The 19,511-nt window shown below is 34.5% G+C and overlaps 5 protein-coding genes across 5 annotated transcripts; 4 read left to right on the top strand and 1 right to left on the bottom strand.

Annotated features, from left to right (window-relative positions):
• Positions 1 to 651: 651 nt before the first annotated feature.
• Positions 652 to 3,689, top strand: PGO_060460 (RNA-binding protein; the record flags this gene model as incomplete). Its single annotated transcript, XM_028686690.1, has 10 exons — positions 652 to 1,024; positions 1,233 to 1,313; positions 1,521 to 1,624; positions 1,814 to 1,891; positions 2,011 to 2,085; positions 2,296 to 2,449; positions 2,608 to 2,648; positions 2,942 to 3,019; positions 3,149 to 3,209; positions 3,460 to 3,689. 10 exons carry the CDS (start codon positions 652 to 654, stop codon positions 3,687 to 3,689), a joined length of 1,275 nt encoding a protein of 424 aa, XP_028542491.1.
• A 2,972-nt stretch (positions 3,690 to 6,661) lies between these two features.
• Positions 6,662 to 7,036, top strand: PGO_060450 (autophagy-related protein 8; the record flags this gene model as incomplete). Its single annotated transcript, XM_028686689.1, has 1 exon — positions 6,662 to 7,036. One exon carries the CDS (start codon positions 6,662 to 6,664, stop codon positions 7,034 to 7,036), a length of 375 nt encoding a protein of 124 aa, XP_028542490.1.
• Positions 7,037 to 8,333: 1,297 nt separating this feature from the next.
• Positions 8,334 to 11,363, top strand: PGO_060440 (tRNA methyltransferase; the record flags this gene model as incomplete). Its single annotated transcript, XM_028686688.1, has 1 exon — positions 8,334 to 11,363. One exon carries the CDS (start codon positions 8,334 to 8,336, stop codon positions 11,361 to 11,363), a length of 3,030 nt encoding a protein of 1,009 aa, XP_028542489.1.
• Positions 11,364 to 13,253: 1,890 nt separating this feature from the next.
• PGO_060430 (hypothetical protein) lies at positions 13,254 to 15,662 on the top strand (the record flags this gene model as incomplete). The annotated part of the gene is made up of 1 exon (XM_028686687.1): positions 13,254 to 15,662. One exon carries the CDS (start codon positions 13,254 to 13,256, stop codon positions 15,660 to 15,662), a length of 2,409 nt encoding a protein of 802 aa, XP_028542488.1.
• Positions 15,663 to 16,228: 566 nt separating this feature from the next.
• Positions 16,229 to 19,237, bottom strand: PGO_060420 (hypothetical protein, conserved; the record flags this gene model as incomplete). Its single annotated transcript, XM_028686686.1, has 1 exon — positions 16,229 to 19,237. One exon carries the CDS (start codon positions 19,235 to 19,237, stop codon positions 16,229 to 16,231), a length of 3,009 nt encoding a protein of 1,002 aa, XP_028542487.1.
• Positions 19,238 to 19,511: the final 274 nt, after the last annotated feature.

The following is a 19,511-nucleotide window of genomic DNA, read 5'->3' as shown; positions in this document are numbered from 1 at the left end:
AAAAAAAAAAAAAAAAGAAAACGGAATGAGATAAATTTTTTTTCAATTTGGGTAAATAAAAAAAAATAAAATAGGGTAGAAGTAAAGCAAAATTGGGTAGAAGTAAAGCAAAATTGGGTAGAAGTAAAGCAAAATAGGGTAGAAGTAAAGCAAAATAGGGTAGAAGTAAAGCAAAATAGGGTTAGAAGTAAAGCAAAATTGGGTAGAAGTAAAGAAAAATAGGGTTAGAAGTAAAGCAAAATAGAGTAGAATAAAATTAGCAGTAAAAGAAAGGAAAAAAAATAGAAGAATGCAAAAAATATATAAAGTTCCTTTTTGATAAATCGAGATAGTATATAGTGCACAACTTTTTGTTTATCCAGAAGAAAAGGACAAATTTTGTGCGCTCTTGATCATCCCCTGCACGAATTAATAAAATTTTTGAGTGACAGAAATATACACGAAATTTGTATGAACCTTGTTTCTGTGAAATTGGAAAGAGGAATTTCTTTCTCAGTGTCCTAGTGGAGCCACCCGTGTTTAAGAGTCTGATCTTGTAAGGAACGTGGTCTGCTCGGAGAAAGGTCTTATTTCAAAAAAAAAAAAAAAAAAAAAATAGAGAAAAGTGTGGGCATCGAAAGAGGGGTAGTGCAAGACAAAGCAAAAATCCTTATGATGATGACTAATGGTAGTGAAGCAGTTGAGGAGCAGCAACACGACAAAATAAGAAATGATTCCCAAGAGGATGAAGTGGACGAAATGGACGAACCAGAAGGAGAAGCAAACTTGGCCAAGAGCGAAGAGGCGAGTCAAGGCAAGAAGAATTCCAATAAGAGGGATAAAAAAATGGAGAAAAAAAATATAAAGGAAAGTTTGAAGGAAAAAGAGAGGATGATGGATGACTCAGAGGAGAGCGAAGAATGTTCTGGATCCTCGATGGAAGAAAAAAGTTCAGATGAAAATCCACAGGATGGACAACAGATATCATCCATCGTCTCTTTTTTGAAAAGAAATGAATCGACTCAGGGACCCAATGGAGAAAACGGTAAGTGCAGGATGGAGGAGCGCACAAACGTGGCGAAATTAGTGAGCGGTATTATGGAGAAACACAACTTGTGCATTTTTTGCAACATCTTTGTGACATATTCGAAGCACTTTCATATATAGCACTTTCGTGACAATTAGTGCAGCACAGACTTGTAATATCATTTTTCTTACATCATTTTTCCATTTCGTCAAAATGACATTCTTAGGTTACAAAGTCAGTGAAATTGGGAAGAGAGCCAGTGCAGCCACGAAGAAACTTAGAAGAAGTAATGAAAAAAACAAAGAAGGTAAGAAATATCCGAATTATATGTAGATTACCAATTGACGATACACATTTCCCGAATTGGTGGTACAAATTGGGTGGAAAAAAAAAAAAAATACATGTTTTATATGTTCACAATTTGAGATATTTCTGCAAAAAAGGAGAAAATTACTGATATTAAATATTTTTAATGTTTTTTTTTTTTTTTTTTTTTTTTTTTCCATCCTTTCAGATAAAATTAAGCGAACCGTTTTCGTTGGAAATCTCCCATTAAAAGATATGCACAAGCTGAAGTTGTTAAAAATTTTGGGGATTAAGAATTCCATGGTCGAATCGGTACTTACACATTTTTTTTTTGTTCTTTTTTTTTTTTTTTTGCTTTTTATTCATGGTTGTTTTTATCGATGCAGAATTTGTAAATATGCAACGTTAGCAGAGAAGACACACTGGAGTTTTCATATATTTTTTTTATGTGAGCTTTTATGTGTTTTTATGTGTCTTTTCATTCACCATTGGTTTGATCAGGTAAGGTTTCGATGCCAACCCTTGGAAGAAGCCTACGCAAGTAGGAAGAAGCTCGGGACCATTCTGAAGAAGTTCACCGTAAGGAGGGAGCACAAAAAAAAAAAAAAAAAAAAATGGCCTCTGCTGTAAGTCCTACGGGACATTAGGTCCCAGAACAAATCAACAGTCTCACTTACCTACTTTTCATATTTTGTTAGGATGTCAAAGATAATCAGAACGCTATAATTACACTGAAGAAAGAGGAGGATTTGTCTGTCTTACTAAAAAAAAACGTAATTTTTTTTTTTTTTTTTTTTTTCGCCACCTCTTGCTGTTGGACGTTTCCATATCACTTTACTTTATACAAATACATAGAAATTCATTTAACTTTATCTAGCATATCACCTAGCTTCGCCTACAGTTACCCCTACTCTCATCCTCATCCTCATTTTTTTTTTTTTTTTTTTTTTTTTTTTTTTCCTCTTGTTCTTTCCGTGCATTAGGGAATCGTGTATGACGGCTACGTAATACGAATTAACATGCTTGGAGAGAAACCAAACTTTAACAGAAAGAAATCTGTATGTGTAAAGAATTTGGATCGAAAATTGAATGAATCTGATTTATATGAACTCATGAAGGAGGTCGATGAAATAAAAGGTAGAATTTTTAGACACGCACATCTCATTAGCTGTCTCCCAACCCTCATGGTAGAAGTTCCAGTTTCATATGTGCATTTCTTCCATATATGAAAACAATGGGATGCATTAGTACAATTACTCATTTCAACATGACTCACCCCTTTTTTCTCATTGCAGGAATTAGGATTTTGAGAGACGAAAAAACTAGTGTTTCAACGGTGAGGCACAGAAGAGAGTATAACATGCAGCGATGTGCATATAGTCATGTTGAGAAACAGACAAGCATGTCGATATGTGCATATAATCATATTGAGAGAGATAAGAAAGATGCACATGGGGGGCACAGTTCAACTGCTTACAACTATTGCGGAGTGTAACATGCAAAACGTTAAGATATTTTCTCTCACTGAAGATTAATTTTTCAACACTGGTGGAAGAGAAAGACGTATTTGTGTATGTAACCTTGTGCCTTACCATCTGTTCATGTCTCTTTTTCCTATTCACATTGCAGGGAGTATCATTTGTCCTCTTTAACAACAGAGGTTCTGTCAAGAAGGCCATCGAAATGTTCGATGGGCACACAGTGAATGTAAGGATGAGAGAGAGAAATTGCTGTGATGCGTCCCATTCGTTCATATATTTTGATCTGTCCCGTGTTGTTCTTCACGGCTTTGTTCATATTTGTTTGCAAACGTTTTTCTCGTGGCTTTTTTCTCAGGGAAGGGAAATCGTCGTTCAGAAGGTTCTAGGATCGAAGGACGCGTCAGGGAAAACCAAAGGTAAGCGTTTGAACGATTGACAAGAGGACAGGAAAAGCAAAAACTGAACAAAATAGAAAGAATATATGAACAAAATAGACAAAATAAATATTGACACCCGCATTAGTGCAATTATGCACATATTGTCTGATTTCGCCTGAAAATGCTCATGCATTTCGTGCCACGCCCGTGGCTTAAGCTGTTTATGGCAGCACCACGTCTACAAAGCTCATTCGTAACCTTTATGTGTGTTCCCCTCAACATTATGCAGTGGAAAGGAAAAATAAGAACCCGATAAAGAAAACCACTCGGAAGAATATAATGAAGGATCACAAAAGTGGTTTCAAAAGTGGTTTCAAAAATGGTTTCAAAAATGGTTTTAAAAATGGTTTTAAAAATGGCCTTAAAAATGGCCTTAAAAATGGCTTCAGAAAGAGTCGTAAAAAGAAATACCCAAGAAAGAAACGCAAGGGAAGTGCCAATGTTGCACAGGGGGGATGAGTGACAACTTTTCTTTTTCCCCTTTGTGCGAATCAAATGCGTGCATTCTCTTCTGTTTTGTGTGTGTGTGTCGTCGTTTTTTTTTTTTTTTTTTTTTCACGTGGGCCATATAGCTGCCTCACCCTGGTTTATGCACATCGCACAATTTTGCCTGAACGTTAAGGTAAATAACTCGTCCGTTGGTCTATTTTGTAGACGTATATTAAATGTATAAATGTGTGCATGTAAGTATATGCACATGTAAGTATATGTACATGTAGGTATGTGTACATGTAGGTATGTGTACATGTAGGTATGTGTACATGTAGGTATGTGTACATGTAGGTATGTGTACATGTAAGTATATGTACATGTAGGTATGTGTACATGTAGGTATGTGTACATGTAGGTATGTGTACATGTAAGTATATGTACATGTAGGTATGTGTACATGTAGGTATGTGTACATGTAGGTATGTGTACATGTAAGTATATGTACATGTAGGTATGTGTACATGTAGGTATGTGTACATGTAGGTATGTGTACATGTAGGTATGTGTACATGTAAGTATATGTACATGTAGGTATGTGTACATGTAGGTATGTGTACATGTAAGTATATGTACATGTAGGTATGTGTACATGTAGGTATGTGTACATGTAAGTATATGTACATGTGTGTATACATATATGTATGTTGTGTAAACCCCCTTTTTGCTGTGTGCAATCCCAATTGAAACTGAGGCGAAGCGAAATGGCGATCGCCCTTTGCAATTTGAGTTGAGTAAAAGCTCATGGAATAAGAACGAGTTTCATCTTTTTGTCATTCTTTTTGTGCAATATGGACAAAGACCTTTTTGCTTATCTTGTAAATTTTTTATCTGAGAAGAGGAGGAGGGGTCTACAGGAATGCAAGCAAAAAAAAAAAAAAACGTTGTGTATTTGTGCATATGTATATAAAGTTATCCCCTCAGAGTATATATGTATGAATTCGTGAGTACAATTTTTTTTTTTTTTTTTTTTTTTTTTGTTTGCGTGATTTATGCCATTGTGTAATATTTGTGTTTTTTCCTTCTCCATAAATAAAAAACTTTTCTGTTGATCCCCTTCCAAAAATAAAAAAAGTTCATCAGTTTATATTTATAACCAAATTGTGATTAAGGGATAATATTTTGGCAATGGAAAATGTGCACATATTTTGCCTTGCTATGTATAAAAAAAAAAAAAAAAAAAAAAAAAGCACGAAGGCAATATAGTACAACACAATATAGTACAACACAATATAGTACGACACAATATAACACAACACAATGTAGCAAAATAACGAATGCGTAGCGTTGTCTCATTTTTGTCATTTCTGCACCCATGCCTTCTCTCTTGTTCTTTTTTCATTTCTCCATGCGTTTCATTGTCTCATCGCATTATTTTATTTTTTTAACACAAAATAAAGACAGTTAATAAAAATGATATGTAAGTCTTTATGTCACGAACATCATTCCACCATCACCACCACTACCATTTTCCCCTCTTTTTTTATTTCTTCGCCCAATTGACATTACACACTAACGTTGGAAAAAGTGCAAATGTAAAATTTTTACGTGCATACCGAGTTTATTAAATTTTATAGTGTTTATGACACAGGAATTGACGAATATGTCAGCCATTCTGACATGTACACGTGCATGCATATGGCGTTCAGAAAATTTCCAAATGATTGATAAAAACAGGTATAGATATAACATTTTCAAAATATATGTAGTTAGCAATGCAGGCTGTATATCAACGCACATTTTGCATGTCATAAGAAGTGATACAATAATTCACGAATTTTAATTTGTATGGGAAAATGGGGATTTGAAAATTGTTCAGCCGTGTATGGTCATATTTTTACAGTTTTTCAAAAGTTCAGGTGTTAATTTTTTTTTTTTTTTTTTTTTATGCTACTTTTGCACCACTTTTGCGCCACTTTTGCGCATCATATGTACACATGTATATATTTCTCACTTTTGGATTTTTTTTCTGTGCACAATTTCAATAAATTTATATCAAGTGAAAGAAAAAAAGTAAAAAAAAAAAAAAAAAAAAGAAAAAAAAACAGGAAATTTCATGCGAATTTGCAAGCGCACGTTATGTTCATCAGCATAGAACAAAATATATCTGAGAACAGGTTACATCACAAAAAGAAGAAAAAGGGAAAAGAAATCTTCCCCTCTCCCTTGCACCACTTCCTCTCGCTTCTTGCATTATTTTCGAGCCAAACATAATTGCATACATATGCACAAGTAATAAACGGATTGTGAACTCATCTTAGAAGAAATATATTTGAAGAGAAAAGAAAGGAATTGTTTCATATCGTGAGAGTAAGCATTACGAGAAGACGGAGAAGGCGTACGTAGACATACACATGCATGTACAAGCAAGATCAGGCATACAATGGGAAGAAAAACATGTGTACATGGAAGTATATCCATTTGTGTGCAACATATCTGTAGATATTAAAGTGACATGTGGAATAGAGTAAGAGGCAATAATTGGAGAAAAAAAAAAAAAAAAAAAAAAAAAAAAAAAAAAAATCAAAGAGAGGGAGGGAGGGGAAAAAGAACCCAAAGGATGGAGAAGGATGCATATGACAGATTGAGCAATTTTGAACAATACGTATATGTAAACATATTTGCCAACACATGAGCACATACAGCTGCTTCTTTTTTTTTGTGGAGCTTCCTCACCAGTGGGTTATGCTATAACATGCAAGAAGTGATACATATATGTGTGTATTTATAATACAAAAGGTGTTCAGACCCCGTGTCGATTAAAGAGGAGTATTCATTTTTTTATTTCGATCAAGGTGCAGAGTCAGTGCAGCAGAGGGAGAAAGAACAGAATTAATCTTTTCTGCTGTTGCTTCTCTCCTGTGCATCTTGCATGTGTTACCATATTTTATCTTGCTCTGTTTTGTTTTTCTCCCAATCTTGCATACACACCTGAAGGAAACATGCCGTCACTAAAGGAAGAAGTGCCGTTCGAAAGCAGAGTAGCAGAGACGCATAAAATCCGAGCCAAGTACCCGAACCGAATCCCTGTGGTTTGTGAAAAGGCAAATAGATCTAATTTACCAGAAATAGAAAAGAAAAAATTCCTTGTCCCAATGAATATGTTAGTAGGAGAGTTTAAGTTCATACTCCATCAACATATAAATCAAAGTGCCTATGGAAACAACATGAAACTTTTTCGAGAGAAGACAATATATCTTTTTGTTAATAACGTTATTCCAAAGACAGGACTACTGATGCAGGAATTGTATGAAATGTATAAGGACGAAGATGGTTATTTGTATCTTGAGTACAGTTGCGAGAGTTGCTTTGGTTAAGTTCAAAGTTCAATTTTTAGTCCAATTTGAGAAGAGATTGGGTGGTGTGTGTACCGATGACTTTTGTGCATATATCTAGTTATTCAAATGTAATAATGTATTTTTCATCTATTTTTACAAGTTTATAACTTCAAAACAAATGTTCTTCTTTCACTCTCGCATTTTACAACATCCTAAATGGATATAATTCAAAATAATGAAGGGGAATTTTTTTTTTTTTTTCATATTTTCAGTTCAAGACATAATTTACTGTCAATTATTTTTTTTTTTCTTTTCTCATATAAGACATAAACATTGTCATATTTGCTTGGCCACATTGCTTCACCATAACTAAAGTTGTTTTTCGTCCCTACTTCACGACTAAGAGGGAAAGAATGGTGAAGAAATAACCCCATGGTGCATTTCCCCTCCTACATGCAACAAGCATATTTTTGTATTTACCATTTATTATTTATGTGTATGGAAAGCAGTTAGTGCTTTACAACCTTTTGCATCTCCCATGGCCCTGGCCCTGGTCACGATTAGATGTTTTTATATATACTCTTCTCTCCATAGCTACTTTATTTATTTATTTTTATTTTATTTTTTTTTTTTTTTTGCGATGAATCCATGTAGCATATGTGTAAAAACAAAAGATCTTATTTCCCTTTTTTTTGGCATACCATTTTTGATAATCCTTTGTAGGTCCATAATCTTTTTCTTACATGTAAACTTCAAAGTGGAAGTCTTTTTTTTTTTGAAACACATATTTGAATTTTCTCATATTGATTATTAATACTACTTTACCTATTTTATATTTTAACTAGAAATAACATAATTTTTTTTTTTATTTATGTAGTAATTTTTTTTTTTTTTATTATATATATTGAGATATACGAATTGATAGTTATGCCAAATGGTACTCATATTCGTAAGAAACAACTCGATGTTAATTTTGTTACATTAGAAAGAAAAAAAAAAAAAAAAAAAAAAAAAAAAGCACTTCATACATTAGATGCTACAAATCAGTTTGATGGGGTAAAAAAAAGGGAACCTTATAACTGCGGTTGGTGTTCAGGCGGGAAAAAAGAAAGAGAACAAGAAAAAAAAAAAAAAAAAAGTAGGAAAAAAATTATCACTTCTCATTCGTAGAACGAATTTGCCATGTTAATGAGGGTGTGTGATTCACCAAAATCGGATGAACAAAAAAAAAAAAAAAAAAAAAAAAAAAGGCCAGCAACTTTGCACTTATAACAAAAATGTTTTCCTTCCATTTTGTTAAAATTTTACAATCAAGTTGCTGCCCATCTCCCACTTGATGACCTTTCTGTTGATCTTATTCTCAGTTCTATGTATAGATTTTCTCAGTACAAAAAAATGGATTATTAAACTCACCTGTGGTTGTATTAAATCATGTCCGAGTTCTTGTATAAAATTCCCCCCAAGTGGTGGTATAATTACACTTAATAAATATGGTTCCAAAAGATCACCTCAAAAAATTGTTGGCCAAAGGAGTGTTTTAAAATGTTACTTACAAAAGCATAATTTGAGAATGAAGCCTCAGGGCGGGAGGAACGTCCCTCCTGTTATGTATAAAACTAAGAAAGGAGGACTGATAAGAGAAAGGAAAAAAATATATATGAACGATTTAGAGAAACGGAACGAGAATTACAAAAAGTACATTGAGGGAATTTGTGAGGAGTTGAGAAGTATTCATAATAGGGAAGACAAAATGGAGCATCTTATGAGAGAAAATTTGGAAATATACAAAAACAGTTTTGCTATTCCAATAGATAGGAAAAAGTTTTCAACTAATGATGAAGTAATCTTTAAAAAGGGTAGTAGGAGCTTTTTTGTTAATCAAGTGAGGGATGGTGTGTTCTACAGGTACGTCAATAGATGTAATTCGAATTTGTACTTGGCTGTAGATGTCGCTGAGCAGTATGGGACACCATCGCTAGCAGATGCAGCATCGGCATGGTCAGTAGAATCAGCATGTTCAGCAGAATCAGCAGAATCAGGAGGGGAAGAAGTATCCCGGAGAGGCTACATAACCAAAGGGGGGGGGGAAGGAGAAAACACAGCGGAGTCGATTTTCTTCCCATCACCCGACAGGAGGTCCTCAAAAAATAAAGAAAATGATAAACTGAACAAGGTGAGAAAAATGAAATCGGTTGTCCCTATGTACAACAGAAGCTTCGTGAATCATCCTCTTTTGAAAAGAAGAAAATTTGTGATTACCATAGACGGGTTTAGTGATAACGTCATTTTGTACTGTTTCCTGAAGGTTCTGTTGAAAGGCCTTGAAAAGTTGGACTTGGAATTTTTTCTGAGCATGGGTTTTGAAAAAGTGATGAGTGAACTCAGGGATGTCTACACCATTCATGTAAATGTGGATCATATAGCTGAACACGTTTTTCATCGCGTGGAACGGGTTCTAACTCTCCACGGAGGGGTGGAGACATCACCCACAGAGGAGACATCACCTACAGAGGAGACATCACCCACAGAGGAGACATCACCTGAGGGTAAAAGATTGAAAGGTAGGGAGAGGAGGGAACAGACCATGGAGATACACCAACATCCCAGAATAGCACATATGTTAAGTGGTGGAGTTGATTCACTGATGGCACTGCGTCTGTTGGAGAGTAAAAATTTTTACATAAATAATTTTTTTTTAAATTTTACAAAAAGCGACTGTAGTAAAAATGACCTGAAGTATGTAAATAAAATATGTAGAAAAAGAAAAAATTTGTACATTATTAATATAAATGAAGAATATATTGAACAAGTTCTTGTACCTATGCTTAGAAGTTACGCAGGTGGAAAAATTCCCAATGCTGATATTATGTGTAACGAAAAGATAAAATACAATTTGCTTATGTTAAAGATAAAGCAATTGTGTAAAGAACATGGTAAACTACATGATTATTCATATATATCTACTGGTCATTATGCAATGATATGTACAAACGATGAATCCAATGTGAATAACATATTTAATAAGAACTTCCCGTATGTTGATGAAGGAGAGAGAAAATCAAAATATAACAGAGGAAAGAAAAAAAAAAAGAAGAGGTACCAATTAATTATAGGAAAAGATAAAAAAAAAGATCAAACTTTTTTTTTATCTTCCTTTTCGGAAAAACAATTATCTAAGTTTTTGTTTCCGTTGTGTATTTATCAAAAAAGGCACATTAAAAAGTTTATGCAAAGAAAGAAAGAGGATGAGGAGGAGGACTACAACAGGAAGGAGACTCGCGGTTTGTGTCTGTACGGTCAGGTGAACATGCAATCGATGCTTAGACTTTACCTTGGTTCGGCTTCCCTACAATCTAAACCCATTGATAATGTTACTACCCAAGTGGAAACCTCCACTTCAAGCGAAATTTCCACTCCGGGAGAAACCTCCACATCAAGCGAAATTTCCAACCAAGTAAGCACCAAAATGGAAGAATGGGCTAAGGAACAATTACATTCGTCTGAATTTCTCACTTTCAGAAGGAAATACATGACATCATTTGACCTACATTACAAGAACTACATAATAAATCTGGATGAAAGAAATGTGATAGATATAAATTCAGATATCCACCTGTACGCCATTGGACAAAAGAAATATATAACAAATTACATACACGAACTTTATAACAAAAGAAGTAAAGAAAACAAGGAGAAAAGAAAGGAGAAGAATTTTTACTCCTCATGGCAATGGACTGTAGTTTATAAGAAAATATTGAATAACTCCATTTTAAATGAAAAGGAAAATTTTATATATGTAAGTAGTGATTATGAGAAGGGATTATTTAAACATGTACGTATGAAGTGTAAATTGGATCGAATAAGATGGATACAGGGATCTCTTCCTTCTTGTTTAAGATCTCAAAGAATGTTAAAGAGAAAAGGAAAAAAAAAAAAAAAAAAGAAACCACGAACAGATACAAATAGAACAAAGGTTTCAAATGTAATATTTGTCAAAATTAGAAATAACGAAAAGATAAAGGAAGCTACAATAACTCTGGATGGTAAGGATGCAGAAACTGGTTACATGTTATTGAGACGTAAGGATATAGGATTGTCACCAGGGCAAATAATAACTTTTTATTTTCCATTCATTATAAACAAAAATGGAAAAACCAAATATGTGTACCACCCATTGATTCGGAAGGGAATTCGTAACAGTAAGTGCAATAGTACATGGAAGAGATCTATTTTTTTTCATTGTCTTGGTTCGGCTCGAATTAAGAACCAGTATCTGAACTTTGGTTTGTATCGAAGGATCATGAAAATTCACAAAGATAATGAGTTGCCACTTTTTGGAAAAGACGTCATTCAGAAGAAGGAGTGACTATCGAAAAATAACGACATGCTACTAGTGTGCAAAATGGTGGGTACAAATAGACATTAAAACATGTGGCAAATTATAGCGAGCGGAGGGGGGGTGGTGGAAATTAGAGGGGGGGGGGGGGGGGGGGGGGGTACTGAAACCACCTGTAAGTACACCTCTCGGATGCATAACTGCGCGAATATCCCATTTGCATATGTATCACTTGTATATATATATATACACCTGTATGTACAGGTGATTTGATCGCATATGTCCTGAGTAGGAATTAAATGGTACAGGACTCAAACATAACAACGTGAGCAGTGTGTGTGCCCCTGGAGGATGATAGTCAAAATGGGTAATTTCCAAAAGGGGGGGGGGGCGAAAACATACATATATGTATATATATATATATGTATATATATATATATATAGAGAGAGAGATATAGATATAGATATATATGCGCCCCATGAGGCATGCCTCCCCTTTTTTTTGGCATGTTCTGCCTACACACAGATACCCGCAATGAATGATTTTACTTTACTGTATTTCATTTTTTTCACTTGGCTTTTTTTGGTAAAAATTTCCGCCCAACCCAACAATCTTAGCCTTATATCATGGCAAATGGTCAGTGTCAAAAAATGTAAGAACAGAATTTATCTCTCGCTCCCCATTTCGACAGTTTTTGTCATTTTTTCATCGTAAAATTTTATCTCTGTATTATGTGAAAGGAAAAATAATGAGACGTTTTTTTATTGTTTTTACTTTTATATTTTTTTTTTACTTTTTTTATTTTTCTATTTTATTATTTTTTTATTTTTTTTATTTTCTCCTTATTCCCGTTGGCACAAAATCAGCATTCATTTTTACCTGAATATGTGCAGGCGAATATGATTTTATGAATAAGTGCAAAAATGTATCATGTCCCGTTTTGTAGAAGTTGGGGTGTGGTGGATGGAATGTGTGTAGATAGTGGCCTACAACACATGAATATGAACATTTATATTATATGTGTTATGTACATATGCATGTGTGAATATTTGGATGTAGGAAGGAGGAGAGCATTCATAAGCAATGTTTTAAAAACAAATCTCTTTAAAAATGGAGTATATATATAAAAAAAAAAAAAAAAAAAAAAAAAAATGATAAAAATAGATCTCCCTTGTGGCTAATGTACAATCACATGAGGTTTTCACACAACTGATTAAGGTCCAAGGAAAAAGCCATTGTTAAAAAACATTTCGTTTCAAAGGGAAAGGAGGGGAAAAAAAAAAAAAAAAAAAAAATATATATATATATATATATATATATATATATATATATATATACACATGTGTAGTTATGCATATATACACACGTAGTTATGCATGTATAAACAAATAGTTATGCATGTATACACATATATATTTATACATATATGTATGTAAATGCATATATAAGTATGTGCATCCATGTATATATAAGTGTATATATATAAATGTATATATAAATGCACGCATATGTATATTTTTCAGCAATATGCCTATTCACCATTTCGCGAACGCGTGGGGAGAAACAAAAAAATACATTATGTAAAGAATTTTATTTTATTGGCTTTTGACATTTATAAAAAGTAATTTGGCAGCTTGCTTATCAAGGAAGTATATGAGCATTTTACCTCTCTCTAGTTCTCATTCTCGTTCATTCTCTCTTTAGGTTTACTCCCTTTCGCTTGCTCCCTTTCACTGACACTCCTTGTACTTGTGTGTTGTTATATATGCATGCACTAATGTGTATGTCTGAGATAGAGGAGAAAAATATCCCTTGAAGGGGGGGATGATACCTTTAAAAGGGTAACGTCGGAGGTGATCTTCCAGAAACGTACTTTTTTTTTTTTTTTTTTTTTTTCTCCCTAATTGTGTTATTTTTATATGTTCTCTGATATATCCAAAGGGAAGAAATGTACCTTTTCAAAAATGGGCAGTGTCGATGAGGTTATGAAAAATGATGATAATACCTTTTCACACATGAGTACTGAAATACAAAATGGGGAAAAAGGAGGAAATTTCCAGTACAAGCAGAAACAAAGGGAATATGGTGAGTTACACGAGATTCTTACAAATGTTGACATGAACAACACAGGGGTGGGGAGAGGTGGAGAAGACACATCTATGTTGAATACCTATATGGTAGAGGGTAAAGCTGAGCATAGCAAGGTTAAGAACGGGTCAGATAGTCTTAAAAATGTTCCCCTTTTGGATGAGAAAAATGGAAAAATGATGACAAGTCAAGGGATGCATGAAATGTGGAATATAGGGAAGAATAACAGAGAGAAAGAAATGAGACTTAGAGACAGTAATAACCACGTAACAGTAAATGCAAGTGTACATAATTGTGTGCATAGCAAGATAAGTGTGGAAGAAGGGGGATATAAGACATTGGAGGAATCAAGAAAAATTTCAAATCCTGTAAAAACGATAGAAAATGTGAAAGAAATATTGAGGAATAGCCATAAATACATGATGAATAATTCCTCTAATTTGAAAACATATCAGCTGAATGGTATTATAGAAAACTTTTACAACGAGACGGGTACTCTCTTTGGAAATGGAGCAGATTTAAAGGTAGTGGAAAACGGTTCAGGTCCGGGATGCAAATATATGAGGGAAGACAAACTTGGTGCATTGAGCATGGGCCAAGTGAATAGCGACCCTGTGAAAGTGAACCGAGTGAATGGCGACCCTGTGAAAGTGAACCGAGTGAATGGCGACCCTGTGAATGTGAACCGAGTGAATGGCGACCCTGTGAAAGTGACCCAAGTGAATGGCGACCCTGTGAAAGTGACCCAAGTGAATGGCGACCATGTGGATATTGATAGAATGAATGTTGACACAAATGAAGCGAATGGCATAGACATATCAACCCTATTTGGAAACATGAATTCATCACTTCCACTGATCCTTAATGGAATATCAGAGACATTAGAACACATTATGGCTGTTGATAAAACAAAAAATAAAAATAAGAACAAACTAATACAAGTTGTGCAAAATGTACATATGCTCATGAGATCGTATTACAACATAGTACTAAAGTGCGATTCTAAATTGTCATTCATTGTTCAGAAAATCAGAAAGCTGTATAAAGCATATAAAAAGTTGAATAAAATTTCTCGGATATCTAATAAAATGAACATCCGTGTTGATCATTCTCTTCACCACCTTTCTCCCCATGCTCATAATGGTTCACTTGAGTCACCAGTTGTTAGTAGTACTACTACTGCTACTGATACCAAGATTGGTCTCTGTAGTGATATTCCAAAAAGAAAAAACAATACAGAGGACGCTATACATAAAGGAGAGGAAAATACCCATCTACCATGCAATAACATTGGCTCCTTAGCTAATGGTGAAGGCACAGGACAAAAGGCGTTTAATATAGAGACGGCTCTTTCTAATCATGAAAACGAGATTATTCGATATGGGGTAAACAAACGAGAACACTGCAACTACACTAGCACGGACAATTTCCAAAGTGAAAAATTGCAAAGGTTTGTCGGTGCAACTCATAGTGAAGTACCCAGTGAGGTACTTGGAGAAGCGTATAATGTTATGGAATTAGAACCACAGAGTAAACACTCAGTTGAGAATAGCAATCATGATGGCATGGATGGAGGACGAGATGAAAATGGGCCACATCTGGGTGAGCCACATCTGGGTGAGCCACATCTGGGTGAGCCACATCTGGATGAGTCACATCTAGAAGAGTCAGTGAAATGTGATGTGATTCTAACTCCTTATCAGGACGGAACCATCATAAATGATGATTCGAAAAGGCAGATGCCGAGTAGTAGCAACTTCCGGGAGAAAGAAGACCAACACCCCCCAGTTGCATACAAATTAAGCCATTCTTTTGTTAAAAGTGAGGATACTTGCAGCTATAAAAATCTCACAAGTATCGATTCCAAATCGACAGCTTTGTCAAATCACAAAGAGGACACGGGGTCCTTCTCCATCACAACAGAAAAGAAAAAGCACGTGGACGCAAAAAAGAAAAAAAAAAAAGCACAAACTGATCAAGCAGCAGAAGAGGCAGAAGCAGAAGAAGCAGGTGAAGCAGCACATAATGAACAAAAAAAGAAAAAAACAAAGGAACGGAAGAAAACAAAAAAAAAAAATGAACAGAACAAAACAAAAATACTGAACGAATTAAACAAATTAAATTCGCTCTTTTTTTTTACGTTCAATCATAAGGGGGATATAATAAATTATCTACATAAAGAAATCAATTCGTGTATTTCAGAATTCGACGCAGCATACCAATTGTATATATCTAAATAAGGGTTCTCTCCCGCGCTTTTTTTTTTTTTTTTTATGGCCCTGCTTTTTTGTATAACACCATGGGGATATGATAAACGCCAAATTCATTTTTTTTTTTTTTTTTTTTTCTGTTTCGATGAAAATGCTGCACAGAAGCTGCTAGTTGTATGTGTGTGTGCATTTGTATCTGCATGTGAAAAGGCATGTCCCATTTGTGTCGTCTTTCCTGAAGTGGTATAACATCTCGTTTTATTTCCACTCACCTTTTTTTTATTTTTTCTGATACGCAATTCTTTTTGATGCGCATTTCATCTTGACGTTAACACTTTTTTTTTTAATGGCAATCGGGAAAGTATTCTCTTTACTTTTCTAACACTTTTTTTTTTAATGGCAATCGGGAAAGTATTCTCTTTACTTTTCTAACACTTTTTTTTTTAATGGCAATCATGAAAGTCTTCGCTTTCTTGTTCTAACATTTTTTTCCTCCCCCCCCCCCCACCCAATATATATGGGTTTTAAAGGCGATACTCTGCTCGAGTTCGTTTGACTCTCCACTCAAGAGTCCTCCAAAAACCCAGAGTGGTGAATCAAAAGTTCATGTATTTTAAAATGGCGTTTGATAGCTGATGTGAGATATTCTTCAGAAAAGTAGGAGCATCGAGGTTATTCATGAAATTTTTCTTCTTTCTGGAATTATAAATATAAGTTGTGTATATGTCTTCGATATTTCCTAATTCCATTTCACATAACCACATATCAAAAAGGATGTTGTGCATTCGTTTGTTGGAGTTTTTTTTATGGCTATCCAAATTAGCTTTTCCATTTGGAATTTCCCCTGGGTTCATGTAATCAAGATCTCTCTCATCTTGAGGAAATATGTTCATATGTTCTTGTCTTTTGAGCCTCCCTTTTATTTCCTGTTGTTTCTGTTTCTCATTAGTATTGTTTTTACCAATGTTAGTGGCATCCGAGTGAGTACTCCCATTTTTGTATAGTTTACATTCTATCGTTTTACACACATCTGCTGTATATCTCAAAATGTGTTCTATGGAAAAGCCGTTCCCCAAATTGGGGTCCTGGTGCTTCTCTGATTCTTCCCTCTTCAATACTTTAACAACATACATAATATCCTTCTGTATATTTTTGATTTTTTTGTCAATTCGATTGAATATTTTTATCATTAGTTGGAGTTTGAATTCATCTGAGTCCTCTTCTGGTTGGTCTTCTCGATCCTTTTCGCTAGCTTCGCTTGCTGTGTATCTTTTTCTACTGTCTAGCTTTTTTTCATGGCGTATATCTAATTTGGTTTCTTTGTTTAATGTGCACAATTCTGAGAGAGCGGCATGGGGGGAAGACCTTCGGAACGACGTCCCATTGCGGTTCAACTCGGAACGGGTTCTGCTTCTATCCCTGCTCCTATCCCTGCTCCTATCCCTGCTTCTAGCCCTGCTCCTAGCCCTGCTTCTAGCCCTGCTCGGGGGGGGACTGGAGCAAAGTATGGGATCATCTTCCGATTTGACCTTGTCGCATAAATGTTCTGCATCCACCACACTGACGTGAGAAGTGAGTAGATCACTGTGCTCTTTTATATCTTCCTTGTGAAAAAAAAGATCACAGGGACCCAGTTCTTCTGTGTAGGGAAGGGATAACTGTTCAACCCTTTCACCAGATGTGGAGCTATCAAAATGGGTATCCATCTGGAACTCATCAATTTCTTTTTCGATTAAAATTCTGTATTTATATGCTTTCTCCTTAAGTAAATAAAATTTTGTTTTTATTTGATACACATTATATTCTGGAAACACAATCAATTTGTATAAATGAAATGATTCCAAAGAATATTCCTCCTGTACTTCTCTTTCAAGTTCATTTTGTATATTATCTTCCCTCTTCAATTCACACTTTTTGTTTGTCTTTACTTTTTGATGATAAGAAACAATCATAGGGTTCTTATTTTGTCCATATTGTGTAACATTAAATTCATCAGTGTCTGCAGCAAGGTATGAAGGTTTATTTGTACATTGGCTATTATATAATTTCCCTTGAATAATATTTTTTGAATTGTAATAATTCATATGAGACAATAAAAGAGTTTCACTTGTTTTCATTTTTTTCGAATGAAACATTAGAGCCCTAATTGTGGTAACCCAATAGTTAAATTCTTGTAGACATTTACAAGTTAGTGTTATTTTTTTCTTCTCATTATTGTATACAATAGAAAAAGATAACTTTTTCAAAATGTCTATCTTTAGATGTTCCAATATTTGTTCATGCAGGTTATTTATTTCTACACTATTTATATTTTGAAAATAGATTTTACATTGATCATCTGTTTTCCGTGCTGAGAACCACTTAATGAAACTTAAATCTTTACTTACAAAAAAAAAACGTAAATGTGGAACACTATATAGAGTATGTTTCAATAAATTCCCTCCTTCTTTTGTAAACTCAATTGCTCTTAATACTTGTGGAAATTTTAAAGGATTTTGTAATTTTTTTTCTTCAGCTGGGTATTTTTTTTTAATTATGTATTCTTCATTTGGTTGTATATTCCCTAAACTTTCATGTTCATACATTTCACATATTTTGTAATATAAAACTTGGTTTTTTTTTTCTTGTACTTGAATTTTTTCAATGTTTTTATTTTCTTCCTTAAATATATTTTCTTCTCTCACTTTTTCCAAGCGGGTGAGGTAGAACTCTTCATTTGCAATATTTATGCAAAAGTTGTATACACACCTTTGAATTTCCTGTCTCTTCATAGTGCTCTCCCAATGATAAGAGAACTTTTTCCCTTTCCACCACATGTGTGCAATGTGCACCATAAGGGAGGTACGTGCACAACATTCAGCTGAAAGTGCCATTTGTACATTTGGCATTGTTGCATTGTTCACATTTTCAGTAGGGGTGAAACGACCTCTGTCATAGTGCTCGCCATGTTTGCGGTTCACACTACTCGAGTGGGTAGCACAATTTGGAGGATTTACAAAATCTTCATTTGTTTTCATAACAGAAATGACAGAATTTATCCCTTTCGACTTGAACTCATTCACAGTATCTCTTCCGTTCTTGGATTCAAGAGTTATACCATCTTGAATATTTTTTAGAATATCTTCAATAGAATTTGTCTTGGGTAGACTTTTCTCCCAATTTCTACCTGAAGTTAATATATTTTGAAACTTGTCTTCGAGATGATTTTCATATTGGTCTACTGCTTGTTCGCATAATAAAATTGGATCCCTTGTTTCGTTCGACAATTGGATGTTCCCTTTAGTGAGCTTGTACTGTACCGCTTGTCCATTTGAAGCACTTGAACATTCCGGCATATGACATTTCTGAAATTCATTTCTTAATATTTCTTCATTTACTTCTGATTCGTTGGGAGTGGATATCCCCTCATACATCGGATATTTGTAAATCATTTGAAATTCTTTTTCAAGATTGCTAAATTTCATGGAGGCAAAGTTTGAAATGCTTGCATCATCATTACTGTTAACTTTGTTGTCATGAAACTTGTCCGATTTGTTATCCTCTTCCACTTGCAGGTTTTCCAAATGAGTTGTGTTTGTTTTTGCATATTTCTGTTCAATGTTCATGTTTTAATAACAAGCAACGGATGTAAGTATGGGGAGACACACACTGCAATGGGGATACCCGTGCACCGAAATGAATGCATCACACAAATGATCCTTCCCTAATAGCTGATTTTGGGGGGAAATAAAAAAAAAAAAAAAAAAAAAATAGCTATTTTCGCCTGACTGTTCAGGTAATTTCATAAACGACTGCGTGCACACAAAGTGGTACAATTGCACACACGCATGCGAATGGGCGTTAGGCTTGTGGGAGAATTGATTCTTGGTAATTCCTCGT

This window comes from Plasmodium gonderi, assembly GCF_002157705.1.
Source record: "Plasmodium gonderi DNA, contig: Chr06, whole genome shotgun sequence".
Taxonomy (NCBI): Eukaryota; Apicomplexa; class Aconoidasida; order Haemosporida; family Plasmodiidae; genus Plasmodium; species Plasmodium gonderi.
This window is presented reverse-complemented; position numbering and strand designations above follow the sequence as displayed.